Source organism: Choloepus didactylus, chromosome 2, assembly GCF_015220235.1.
Source record: "Choloepus didactylus isolate mChoDid1 chromosome 2, mChoDid1.pri, whole genome shotgun sequence".
NCBI classification, from domain to species: domain Eukaryota; kingdom Metazoa; phylum Chordata; class Mammalia; order Pilosa; family Megalonychidae; genus Choloepus; species Choloepus didactylus.
The window spans coordinates 177,049,262-177,063,619 of NC_051308.1; the positions used below are offsets into that span (position 1 = coordinate 177,049,262).

Sequence of the window (14,358 nt, forward strand, 5' to 3'; positions counted from 1 at the left end):
ACCAGTACATGCCTCTGCATGACTCACCAGGCGTTTGATAAGCGCCTAGTCTCTACTCAGAATCAGGCCAGGCATTGTGGAGGATGCAGAAGTCTACACTCAAGGTGTCCACATCTACCAAGGAAGGCATTTTTCTTCTACATGACAATTTATGAGCTACTCAAAATTGTCTAACTGTAAAATCATCTGCAAAGTAGACTAGAAGTATGGTGAGATTTTGGAGGTAAAAACTTCATTGTGACCCTGGATAGTTTGAAAGACATTTGTGCAAGAATTTGGTAGGATTTTGATAGGGGAAGTACTTTGATGAAGGCGTTTCTGGTGGGATCGAGTGTAAGCAGAGGCCCATAAGAGGAAGTGAAGAGGGTGTACTGGTACAGAGCTAGAAACCTAGTTGGGATTTTAATCAGCTCATCGCTTCCTCACAGGATATCTTGAGAAGCAGTCCAGGGTAATAAATAAGAGTCAGAACTCCAAAAACGAGGCATGCTTGGAATCCTAACTCTCCTCTCTGATCTTGGAAGTACTTGTTCTCTCTAAACCTTAATTTCCTCATCTGTAAGTGGGGAATAATAATTGCTACTTTGGTTGGGTGGAGAGTGTTAAATGGAATAATGCACGTAATGCCTTTAGTGCAGTGGTCTCCACCTGGCTGATACTCTGGCCACCTAGGAAGCTTTAAAAATATCAATACCCCCAAGTTTCTGACTTAATAAATCTGGTATATGGACAAAGCATCTGAATTTTTAAAAAGTTCCCTGTGTAATTCTAATGTGCTGCCAAGGTGAAAACCACTGACTTCATGTTTGACGCATTGTAAGCCCTCAGTTAACCTTAAGTCGTACCAGTAAGATTCAGATTAAAGATGGAGTCTTGCATATCCCTTCACTTTTCCACATGGAAGAGACCTGGTTTTTGCACTAGTTGGTTCCCATGTCAGTATTGTGTTTCTTTGTCCCAACTGAATGTCACTGTCATTTTTCCATAGGTGACTGAAGGCCATTGGAAATGGGGTGGCGTCACAGTCCAGGTGAACAGTGCCTTTTTCACAGGCATCTATGGGATGTGGAACCTGTATGTTTTTGCCTTGATGTTCTTATATGCACCATCCCATAAGAACTATGGGGAAGATCAGTCTAATGGTAAGTTCCAGTTTCTTTAGCACAGCTTAATTCAGGACAAGTAGGTTTCTGCATCTGCAAGGTATAAATAGCTAAGGCTATAACCACAATCAAGCTTTTCCTCCAAGAATACTAATAACGGGGTATAGTAAGTGAGCCCCTCTGTCTGGGGCCTCTGGAGCCATAACCCAAAAAAGTCAGCAAAAGCCAGAGATTTCTTTAAGTCCTCACTTTTTAATCTTTAAAATACATTGGGAAAATTACATTCTAGTCTAAAAGATGCCCCAGTTTTAGTATAAAAATTAAATTTGCTTTCCTCAATTTATTGAGCAACACTGAGTCTGTTGGAAAGTATGCACATTTATTCTTCCAGTTTGACAAGTATGATCTTACGATAACAGGTGGAGGGAGACCAAAACCTGAGAGCTGAAGATGGAACTAGCTTCATTTTTCTCCTGCTCATTTTTATGCAAGAGTGTTTGTTGACATACCTCCAAGCCAATAGCCAGCCTCCTGTCCCCTACAGCCCTCCTGTTCTCTAATGCTGATATATTCTGTCTTTTCATATTTTATAATCACAGAACTCTGAGATCTTGATGCTGAAAGGAACCTTAAAGAACTTAGCCATTCCTTTCATTTTAGAAATGAGGAAACTGAGGCCCAGATAAGATAAGGGCTGTGCCGAAGATTTCTCTGCTAGCCAGTGGCAGAAGGAAATGAATATCCCTGCCTAGGCCAGTGCTATCACCACATAATTTGTGGCCTAGTAAACAGTTGATCTGATGGCTTCTTTTTCTTATGGATACTTAGCCCTACACTATTTAGTTCCAACCTTATTCTTTCTTTTTTCCTTCATACCTGCTTTACCCAAGCCAGGTACTTGCTGTTCCCAAAACATAAAATGCACTTTCTCAAATCTGTGCCAGTGCCCTTCACCCTGCAGAGGTCAAGGCAGTAAGGTCTTCGTGGAACCCCGTGGTATCAGCACTTGGCCTTGCTCAGAGTAAGTGTGTGTTGAATGAATGAATTGTGTGTCCTGTGTCTATGAGGGCTCCCTGAAACACTACCCATCCTTTGGGACCAGCCAAAATGCAACCTCCTCCTTGAAACCTACCCTTGATCACTCCAATTAGAATCCAGCAAATGATGTTCAATGGAATATTGTTTCCATGAAATGTTGATAGATCTCAGAAGTCAAATAAGTTTGAGAAGTGCAGGGTTAATCAGCATTAATGAGATACTGAAAGACATCTTAGCGCCTTTAGTACATTAATTTGTACTGTGAGTCTCTTAAGGGAAGAAGGGGAGGAATAGGAGTGTTTCCCAAAGTTATTAACTTAGTTGGCCCAAGAACCCTTTTTCTGGATGGTATGTCTTTTGGGACCAGTATTCTTAAAACAGGTCTGGGGGAACATGATTACACTTTTCACATGGCACTCACCATGTGAGGCCACATGTGATAGATGAGCTTGCCTAAGCCTTCTCTCTCCTGCTAGAACATTAGCTCCTTAAGGACAAGGACTGGTGGTTCTTAAGGGTGCTTTAAAAATGTTGAGTGGATTAATGCTGTAAAAATAGGAGTTACTTTAGCCTTCATATTTCACAGATGGGCCAGTGATCTGGAGAGGGGGTGGAAAGATATGTGAGATGGAGATGAAGAGAAGAAAAGAGAAGAGGCTACCTGTGTTGAGGGGCAAGGGTGGTAGAATGGGCTCAACCACCAGCTGTCTCCTGTACTATATCCTTGTCTCTTCTGTGCTAGAACATCCTGGACATTAGGCTTCTCTTCTCCTACTCCTTGACCTCTTGGGGTAAAGATCTCTTGTCACATTCAGTTTCAGGCCCACTCCTATCCATGGTCCTGGCCTCACCTATTCCTCCTCTCCCCACCCCCACCCTACTCTTGGTTTAACTGACCACCTTCCTAGAAGTCTCAACAGCTAGGTAGTTTCATTCTCATTTCCAGAGGTCCTTCAGCTTCCTTTCCATTCCTAGCACTCAATGGGTTTAATATATGCATCGAAAATAGGAGCATGCAGCCTCACAAACTGTGGACCTCCAACCTCGATAACACTAGCAGGAAGGGCTTGTGAACAAGAATCTTGATTTCACTTCATGAATCTGTTGGACTTTGGTAGAAACCACACTGACCAGTCCTGGACTTGAGGGTATGAACAGGACTCCAAGTAGGAGTTCCTACCTTCCAGGAAATACCACATAAAGCAGTCGCTCGACTTGCTGGGATGCTGGAATGATAAAACTAATGGGTAATAGTTACTGAGTTCTGATTATGTGCTAGAGCACTTTACATACAGAGGATTTCTGCTTGTATTTGCTTTATGACTATTGCCAGACCATGTAGCCTTTCTCTGCCAATTGAAAGTGATCTCTTAAAGTCCTTTAGAACCATGGGATTCTATTGTTCTCTTTCTTCCTGTTAGCAAGGAAGAGGCAGAGAGCACCTCCTATCGCTAAGTGGCAGCCCAGGGGTTGATATCTCTCACAGGTGAGGAATTCCCAAATGCTGGTGAGAATTTGTCAATCCCCAACATCTTCAAGTGGCAGGCTAGAGTTCTGGTCAACCCTACAAAGCCTGGGCCAAATTCTTGATGTGGGAGCCAAGTGTTAAGCAGCTCCCATCAGCACTGTGTATCAGAAAAGCAACCTAGGCTCGACACCTTACAATTGAGAATAGTTTCCCTGTTGGTATCTATTTGTTGAATGCCACTTGATAAAATTCACAGAAAACTTAAAAACTAGTTTTCAACAGGAGGTCAGAGCCCTCAGGACTCCCTGCCAAGGATCGTGTGGAAATGTTCAGGTTTGTTTTAGATGGTCATTATGACTGATGTGCTACAGGCATTTAGTGTCCAGATTTGGGGGGTGTTAGATGTCCAGCAATGAGCTAAACAGTCCCTTTTAATAAAGAATTGCCCTGCCCAAAATGCCAATAGGCCCTCCATTGAAAAATATTCCTCCAGAAATTTAGTATGCAAATACTTTTGGGACCCTATGCTGATCACAAATACAAAAGTCCTAGGATTTAACAATTGTACAATGATGACATGACCAGCTGTGACTTCACAGCAGCTGCATTGGACCCCTGGAAGTTTTCCATACCTTTTACTTTCCTGCATGGTGCCATGAGCTTGTGTATTTGGAAGGAATCTTTCCCATGTTGGGTTCTCTGATCATTTTCCTTCCCCCCTCCTCTCTCTCTCTCTCTCTCTCTCTCTCTCTCTCTCTCTCTCTCTTCCCCTCTCCTTCCCCCCAACCCCCCACTCTCTGTCACCAGATCACACAATGTATCCTAAGAATTATGGAGTATTTGCCAAGATTTTGGAGCTCCTTGGAAAGAGGTAGTTTGGAATATTATATGGAAAGCTAAAAAATGAACTGTCAGGAGGATGCACTGTATTTTTAAATCTCTGTATCTCTGGATGCCATTTTTCTCTTCTCCCAGCTTTCCTGTGTTCCTTTTCCTTTCTCATGGAAAATTTTTATTTTTAAGTTGGCTTGGCTTCCCCACCCCCTTTGCTTTTCAGGTCCAGGGCCAGATCTCTTGCTATGGAGAATGAATTCCAGGTGTGTGGTGCTTCTTGCTTCGTGATCCTATATGGACCACTGGAAAAAGCCCATTTCCAAGAACCTGATGAGCAGTTTCTGATGCAGCAGAGGCCCAAGGGGATAAGGAATGAGAAAGAACCACTAGGGAGCTTTGTTTTGTTTGGGCAGGAAAGAGAAAAGCCAAAGGGCACACATATCAGAAGGGAGTGGGTAGAAAAGAAATGGAAGCCAAGAGCATAGGCTGCTGCATTTTCCTCTTGGTCAAGGAATGAACTGAAACAAAGTGGGCATTAAGTTGAAGTGAGGGTAGGTTTCAAAAGAGCAGTTCCTCTAATATATATATATTTTTTGCATGGCTAGGCACATGACCCCTACAAATGAACAGCAGACCTCCTCAGTACTTGGCACTGTGCTAGGTTTGATAAGATGCAGTAAGGTTAGGCGAGGCACAAAGAAGTGAGAAAAGACACAGTCCTTGTTCCCAGGGGCTATTCGTCTGGTCTAGGAGACAAGAATTCCTCATCTCCTGCTGGAAACACAGGATGTGGTGAGCCAGCTCCAAGGTAAAGCTTTTTTACCAGCACGTTAGTGTTGCAGGAGGATGGGGCTCTGCTCCTTCCTGTTGGTTGACTTACCACACCTTGAATGGTGGTGCAGCTACGTGCACGTTAATCATTACACACAAACACACATGCATACACATACACCTACAACTTTTTAATTTAGCAAAGATATTTTAGTCCTTTTTCCTCCAAGGAGCATTCACATTTTCTGCCCTGCTGCTGCTGCCTTTTTATCAAAGTTGTTCTTCTCACCTGTTTCCATAACCAATTTGTGAATCATTTCGGATGTCTTCCCAGGCAGAAACAAATTGCAACAAGCTGATGTTAACCCTTAGCTCCAAGCAAAAGCACCAGCTCCCTAGGATTCAACACAAATGATGCTCTGCACACACATAAAACAGCCCAAACCCACTCAGTCACCAATTCATGTTTAAAAAAAAAAAAAAGCTGGAGCTGCTTATGAAGTCAAGCAACTCTTGACGATAGCTTTCATTTTTATGTTCTTTCATCTGTAAAATTCTTGTCAGAAGGGTTTAGAAAAGAAGTAAGAAATGGAAGCTCTGACTAGCTGAGTATCCAAAGGGAATAGGAGACACCCTAATTTCCAACCCGTTCCATTCTGTTGGCACTAAATGCCTTCTGTATAGTGCGCTCAATCTGCTGGAAGGAACCACAGCAACCCTGGATTGGCATGTCTTGGTAGCTAGTTACTGTGTGATGTCAGTTTTTACTTCCAGAAGCTTCTAAGGTCTCCTGCTGCCTGATTCAGCGGAAATGTAGCTTTAGCTTTTGTTTTCTCAGTAAATGTTTGGTTTGAGTCATGAGACTTTGCCAGTGACCACCTATTATTGAGGTCATTTCCCTAGTTGCATGTCAGAAGACCCACCCTACACCCAATTGGCTCCTCCTTGATGTCTGTGAGCAGATGGAATTGTCTTATCACCAGGGAAGGACCCAGACTCTGAAGGGGGTCCTTCTGCATTCCCCAGGAAAGGCAGGAACCAGGTGACAAACAAGACATCATCCACTTGGCACCTCCTGCTCTGCTGTTTGTAATCAGGCCTTTTCTGTCTCCTGCCTCTCCCAGGGCTGTTACCCTAGTAATGGCCAGACCTTTCCGTGCTGTCTTACTTTCCTGGCTGCTATGACAAGTACCACACAATGGGCTGGCTTACCAATGGGAATTTATTGTCACACGGTTTCAGAGACTGGACAGCCTGCTTCCTCCCAGGGTCACTAGCATTCTGTCTGGCTGGCAATTCTTGAGTTCCTTGGCTTTGCCATGACATAGTCCTATTCTCTCCTTTTTTCTTCTTTCCTTGGACTTCAGGCCCCTCCATATGGCTTTTTCTCAATACTTCTGAAATTCTTCTGTTTATAAAGGACTTCAGTAATCCAGATTTAAGACCCAGCTTGGTTCTGTTGTGCCATAATAACATCTAACGCCGCTAAAAATAACATCGTCAAGAGATTCTATTTCCAATTGGCTCATACCCCTAGAAATGAAGATTAAGACCAAGAGCGTGTCTAAATTTGGGGTAAATAAGCCACCACACTCACCTTATCAATTAAAATCATTTTTCTGAGTCTACGAATTACTGTCTCCCTGCCATGAGAGGGTACCTCAGTTTCCTTCTTGGGAGGACCTTCCTGCTTCATAAGATCCCACTCAAAACTTCCAAGTCTTATTGTGCCCCCCTCCTTCCTCTTGCAGTTGCCTGTCACTGAGTGCCTGGCCTCACCCCCAAAAGCTGCTTTGGAGGTAGACGGGAAATGGCTTATCCACCCCTGGATTGGTGCAAACCACCTCTGTGATTGAAAGGGATTGAGAGATGGCTGGACCCAGGATTCTTGAATTCTGTTCCACTCTGTCCCATCCACAGAAGGGATCCTCAAAATCAAGCCATTCCAAGGCACACCTGTTTTCTAGCAGATTTGTCCCTAAGACCAGTGGGGAACATCAGTGCCCATACACTAGCTGTATGGAGGAGGGAGGAGCTGAACTTGCCTGCATCAGGCAAGTCTCGGTGGATGTTTTAATGAACACTTATTACATGCCAGATACTGTGCTGGATATTTATATTCTTCTTTTTTCTAAAAAAAATAAAAACAACCATCCACTATTTTATATATTTTTAGCATAAAATCATCGTACCACCAAAAATGTAGGAAAGCCATAATCTTAGAATAGAATCCTTTGCATGGAAATATTTTAGCTTTACAAATACTACACTCATTTTGTTGTGAACCAGGGATTTCATTAGACAGTTATCTTCTGAGCTTGACTTTGAAGGTAGATAGGATTCAGTAAACAAGGAGGGAGGTGGGGGACTAGGGAAAATTCCACAGAAAAGAATGGAGTTAAGAGTATCCTGGAAAGAACATAAGCTTTGGAGGTAGGCACAGATGGCTCTGAATCCTGGCTCCAGCACGTACTGTGTATGACCTTGAGGAAAAAATATGAATGCATGGCATGAGAGCTCCCTGGCTTTCACATCTGTGTAATGGTGTGTTAATTTGCCTTGGTGGTTGAGAGGATGGAATGTTAACCATTATTAATATTAGAATACCCCTCATCTCTCCCAGTATACTGTGAAACTTGGGTTTTAGCATAGCAGTTTTCTAGTTTTTTTACAAATGATTGTCATTATTTGTGGCTGTCACCAGCCTGAGGAAGCTGTATCCAGTTTATGTGGCTTTCTTGGTTTTCAGTATGCATTCCAGGAAGTTAGAAACAAGCAGCAGCTACATACCTGTGGATACAACACCCTAGATACAGATCCAATGTCAGTTCATTGAGGTTAAATTGGTGCCAGATACTGGTCTCATTTCACAGTCATTAGGAGGAAATAAGCCTTCGTCTTATTGTCAGTTTGCAGAGATTGACATCATAACCAGGGAGAGAGCCCTACTGCAAACTGAAGATTTCTTTCCCTCCCCTCCCCTGCCCCTCCCCTCCCCCTCCACTTCCCCTTCCCTTCCCATCCTTTCCCTTCCCTTTCCCTGGAAAAATCATCACATTTCAGAAGAGGGCTTTATTTTGGTTTTAGATGGGGAGACATTGAGAATGTTTGTGTGTAGAGGAGCAGGAGCCAACAATAAGAGGGAGAGTAACAGATGGAGCAAGACCTTGGCAGAAGTAGGAGTTGATGAAACTGGGAGACAAACGGAGGAATCCTCGCCCCTGTTATGCTACTGCCATATATTCCCACATCAGTTCCTTAAGGGGGAAAAAAGTTGGCTTTCAAGGTACAATGAAATCACACGTGATTTTGCCACACAGAGGTCCATTGATCTGGGTCCCTAGCCCAGCTCTGCCATGAGCAAGCTGGATCACATTAAAGAACAAGTTACCTATTTGAGTCTCAGTGTCTTCATCTGTGAAATGTAATATCCATCTTATAAGGAGATAGCAGGCATGTTAAACTCTTAGCAGTGCATATGGTAAATACCCATAAATAACTGCTCTCTGTGCTATCAGTGTACTGATTTTGTGTGCTGTAAATTCTCTTTCATCAGATACAAAAGCAAAATTAATATGCTAAGCAATTTGTCCATATCATTGTGTGTATGTATTTATAACCATATCACACATCTTCCGGGCTTCACTTCACTAGAAGTCTCACTGGCTGCTGAGAACTTATATTTAAGGGGCAGGGTAGTTTACAGGTTGAGAACCTGGGTTCAGCAGCCTCTTCCTTGGGTTTGAATCTCACAGTTGCTGTTTGCCAGCTTGGGCTTTAGTCTCTCTGTGCTTTTGTTTCTTCATCAACAGAATGGGAATGATGATAGTAGTATCTGTCAGAGAACTAGTATGAGGATGAAATGCATTAATATTTATAAAGTGTTTAGATTAGTGTCAGCCCAATAATAGAGATGCTGGAATGATAAAGGTTTTGGTTTAAATAAAGAAGCCACAGCAGATTTTGCTGTCTCTTCAAGTATTCAGCACGGCCACACACATTTTCAAGGACTGCTAATTGAGAACAGGAATCACATTTTAAGCCTGAAGACTTAGTGTCTTGGGTTTAGTAGACTTACATCCTGGTGTCTGTTTCTAAGAAGTTCTGCAGTGAAAGGAATTCCTTAGGTAAACACTGAGAGGTGCTAATGTGTGGACTGGGGTGGGCAGGACTCTCTTTGGGATTTTGATGGCTCACACAGACATGAAACTGGCTTTGAACTTTTAATGACTCACACAGGGAAATTCAGAACTAGCTTTGACCAAGAAATGGGAGGCTTGTACTACATGTGCTTGACTAAGGAGTGGACTGGAAGTTGCAGCAGGAAGAATGTAAGTTAGTAAAAAAAAAAAAAAAAAAAAAAAGGAATGTAAGTTAGTGACCTGGGAAAACTCACTCATTGTACAATAATAGTTTAGCTTGGTCCTAGGCAGCCTGAGTGAAGCCTCCCGTCAGCTTTAATTTGAATCTGTTTGTCTGTGCCCTGGCCCAAAGGTGCATGAAGCTGGAGCCTGGGCTTCCGAGGCCCCGTTAGCACCTTCTCTACCCTCAGTCCTGTGGATTAGACTCTTGCCAAAACAACCTCAAAAGCCATTAACAGTCAGAAGCAAAAGCTTCTGACCTTGCTTCTGAGATTTGGGTGGAGACCTGTAGGCCAGCATTTGAAAACAGGTCTGATTCCTACTGTGAAGCTACTGAGAAATGGGTCTACAATGAGAAACGACCACCATGTGGAAGGCACCAGCCAATCAGCCTGCAGGACCAGTGTGTGGGGTGTCCTCTGGGGTCAGATTCATGGATGCCCAGCCATTCTTAAAACTAGTAACAGACACATCCCAAAGTAATTTGGGTGGAGAATAAAAGTATATATACAGGGCCCCCTGAGGAGCTGGGGGAAAACGTGGAAGGGTTGGGCTTCCTCTCCTGGATTGTCGCTGATGTTCTCACAAACATTGAGGACTGGCGGCTTGGTATGCGGAGCCCTCTGTCTTGGGGCTTGCCTTTATGAAGCTCGTTACTGCAAAGGAGAGGCTAAACCTGCTTATAATTTTGCCTAAGAGTCTCTCCCTGAGTACCTCTTTGTTGCTCAGATGTGGCCCTCTCTCTCTAGCTAAGCCATCTCAGCAGGTGAACTCACTGCCCTCCTCTCTACGTGGGACCTGACTCCCAGGGGTGTAAATCTCCCTGGCAACACAGAATATGACCCCAAGAAAGAATCTGGACCTGTCATTATGGGATTGAGAACATCTTCTTGACCAAAATGGGGATGTGAGATGAAACGAAGTGAAGCTTCAGTGGCTGAGAGATTTCAAATGGAGTCGAGAGGTCACTCTGGTGGACATTCTTACGCACTATGTAGATAACCCTCTTTAGGTTTTAATGTATTGGAAGAGCTAAAAGTAAATACCTGAAACTACCAAACCCTAACCCAGTAGCCTTGACTCTTGGAGGCGATTGTTCAACAAATGTAGCTTACTAGGGGTGACAGTGTGATTGTGAAAACCCTGTGGATTGCATTCCCTTTGTCCAGTGTATGGACGGATGAGTGGAAAAATGGGGACAAAACCTAAATGAAAAATAGGGTGGGGGGGATGATTTGGGTGTTCTTTTTTACTTTTATTGTTTTATTCTTATTCTGATTCTTTCTGGTGTAAGGAAAATGTTCAAAAATGGATTGGGGTGATAAATGCATAACTGTATGATGGTACTGTGAAACAGTTGATTGTACACCATGGATGATTGTATGGTATGTGGATATATCTCAATAAAACTGAATTAAAAAAAAAAAAACTAGTGACAAGATATTAAATCTAACAGTCAGGGCCAAGGCTTTCTTCTAAGTCATGGTATAGAATCCTAACTGAAAACAGTGTTTGTTTATTTAATCCCATGGTTTGAACTGGGAAGAATTTCAGCCTCAGAAAATATGATATATATCAAATATGCACAATACAAAAATCAGGGGCACACATTTAACTTTTTATTCCCCAACAACACTCCTCTGCAGACATGCATGTTCAAGTGCGCTCTCCACCCCCACCCCCACCCCTAGTCTGTCTAACTGATCTTGGTTAGTTCTGGACTTTTTTCATTTTCCCTTGGTTGGTTATATATTCATTTAATTTTCTTATAGCAGGTAGCAGAATTTAAGGGTTTAGCTTATAGAAATGTATTTCTGTCTAGCTAATTGAGAAAAGGCACATTATTCAGTTTTAGCAGAGGAACACCTCTGTCCATTGATGACGAGTTCAAAACACTTGTGTACAGAATCCTGCAGGGCAGAGGAAAATTCAGAGCATGTTTCTGGTACTTTTCTCCTTGAGAAGAAACCCCTAATTGTTCCTAAATATAGGCAGGTCTTGTTTGCCTGCACATGGCATAGCCATCTTGTAAATGATTCCTTAACAAATGTTGAGGAGCCTGGCCTCTCCCTCAATCAGGAGGCCGGCCGTTCTGGCTTAGCCCGTGGCACAGTCCTTAGAGTCAGCTGTTCCCTCGTTCCCAGCTCTGTTGTGTGTCTGCTCCAACCACTTTGGGCTTTACCTCCCTGTTTCCTCATCTGTAAAGCTGGTGTGGTCATGGTGCCCACCTCAGATGTTTCTTGTAAAGATGAAATAAGATCCTATGTAAAAAGGAGAAGCTAGGCCTCCCTATAATTGTGCCTAAGAGCCTCCTCCCAAATGCCTCTTTGTTGCTCAGATGTGGCCCTTTCTCTAACTGACCCACCTCGGCAGGTGAAATCAATTGATTGACACCCAGGGTGTAAATACACCTGGCAACGTGGAATTTGACTCCCAGGGAGGAATCTAGACCCGGCATCGTGGGCTGGAGACCATCTTCTTGACCAAAAGGGGGATGTGAAAGGAAATGAAATAAGTTTCAGTGGCTGAGAGATTCCAAAAGGAGCTGAGCGGTCCCTCTGGTGGGCACTCTTATACACAATACAGGCAACCCTTTTTAGGTTCTAATGAATTGGAATAGCTAGCAGTAAATACCTGAAACTATCAAACTACAACCCAGAACCCTTGAATCTTGAAGATGATTGTATAAAAATATAGCTTTTGAGGGGTGACAATGTGATTGGAAAAGCCATGTGGATCACACTTCCCTTTGTCCAGTGTATGGATGGATGAGTAGAAAAAGGGGGCAAAAAAAAAAAAAGCACCCAGTGTTCTTTTTTACTTTAATTGTTCTTTTTCACTTTAATTTTTATTCTTATTATTTTTGTGGGTGTGGTAATGAAAATGTTCAAAAATTAATTTTGGTGGTGGGCACACAACTATATGGTGGTACTGTGAACAATTGATTGTACGCTTTGTATGATTGCATGGTCTGAATATATCTCAATAAAATTGAACTATTAAAAAAAAAAGATGCTATGTAAAGACTTGAGAGTAGTGCCAGATACAAAGTAAGCTCTCATTAAATGTTAATAATTGCTACGAATATATCAGCAGTAAGCAAACTCATATCATTAATGACTGTTCTCTGGGAGCCAAAGAAGGAACCAGATTATAAACAGTACTGCAAAGGCCACATGAAAAAGTTGGAAATTAGCCCTTGTTTTGGATGTCTGGAGTTCTGGGTTTCTCTGTGAGCTCAAAATGTGAAAGACTGCTAGCGTTGGGGTGGTTGTTACTGAAATGAATCCCGGCTTTCTTCTGTTTCCTCCTTGAACCATCTAACACCGAAAACCCTGTTTCAGGTGATCTGGGTGTCCACAGCGGAGAAGAACTCCAGCTCACCACTACTATCACCCACGTGGACGGACCCACGGAGATCTACAAGTTGACCCGCAAGGAGGCCCAGGAGTAGGAGGCTGCAGCTCCCGGCTGGGACTGTCTTCCCACATCCCAGCCCCTCTAACTCGAGTGGGGAGGGTGTAGAGGGCGCCCAGTGTACAAACGAATGCCTCGTGTCTCTTAGCTCTGGTTTCTTGAACCAGCAGCATGGACGTTTGTCGGTTTGCCTTCTGATGATAGTTTTTGGAGGACGATTCATTCGGGCAGCCGCTAATGCATTGTGTATGATAACAAGAACCGCTGGTATGACACATTCTCTGTGATCATTGTTAATTAGTTTCATTGTAACATCTGTAGCAGGTGGTTAGTAAACCTCATGTGTTGGTGGTGTACTCCTTGGGGGATGGTTTGGGCCAGACGGGGTCTATATAGAGTGGAATATTTGACTTTTTTTTTTTCTTGTTTTAGATTCTAGGGTAGATTTAACCATCCTTTGCAGTCCAAAATAGACTAGTGTCATAGTCTTCTTACTCCTAGTCCATGACCACTTTATTTTTCCTATTTATATCACCAGGTAGCCTATTGAGTTAATATTTAAGTTGTTGATAGAGATGCAGCCTTACTTTGTATGGCATAATGTAAAATAGCTGAATTTCATGAGAAGGTCCATTACACCAGGGGCATTTCAACTTTGAAACCAAATCCTGTGTATCCAATACTAACCAGTCTGTTGGATGTGGATTTACAAAAATGTTTGCTAAACTATTCAAGTAGGATTTATTGTATTAAATGGCCTTTAGGTCTGAAAATGCTTAAAATGTGTTTTCTTTTGATAAGATGCTTCAAACAGTTTCCAAAAGCGTAGATCAGATCATTTAAATAAACCTGTATGTATATGCATATATGTATATGCACACATCTTCCTGCTTCAACCAATACACATGCATGCAGATTCCTTTTCATGTTGAGTCTGTGGGGTTGGGGAGGGAGGGAAACAGCTTTATAAAAAATTAAAATATTTTGTCATCAAATTAGAGTGTTTGGGAGAAGTATCTATTTCTGGAAATAGGGTAAAATTTTCTGTATTGGCTGGTTAACCTCCCTAGACTGGTACTGAATGCTCATGTGTGGCAATAAGAGTGGAAAACAAGTTATAGGCTATGGAAATAGATTCTTCCCTGCCTTATCCCCACTTCCTCCAAATAGCCTGTTTCATTGTATTTTAATGCTGCCATTAGAGAGGCAACATGATACAGCAAAGAGAGAAAGAACACGGAACTCTGAGGTTAGAAGGCATCGTTTCCTGTTGAAGGTCAATTATTTGCTAGTTGGATGACCTTGTTCAAGCCACATGCCCTGGCTGTTCCCTCACCTACAAAGAGACATTAATAAACTTTACCTG

General features: G+C 42.7%; 1 protein-coding gene across 2 annotated transcripts in view; it reads left to right on the plus strand.

The window, feature by feature from the left end:
* WLS (Wnt ligand secretion mediator) overlaps positions 1 to 13,922 on the plus strand; it is a 124,285-nt gene extending 110,363 nt beyond the window's left edge. Inside the window, exons 11-12 of one of the 2 annotated variants that reach the window (XM_037826945.1) lie at positions 989 to 1,142; positions 10,325 to 10,795. In XM_037826945.1, the coding sequence (XP_037682873.1) occupies positions 989 to 1,142; positions 10,325 to 10,377 (207 nt within the window). In that variant the 3' untranslated portion in view covers positions 10,378 to 10,795. Of the gene's footprint in view, positions 1 to 988; positions 1,143 to 10,324; positions 10,796 to 12,919 lie in introns of those variants that run through there. The other variant, XM_037826944.1, reaches the window with a different exon arrangement.
* The last annotated feature ends 436 nt before the right edge of the window (positions 13,923 to 14,358 follow it).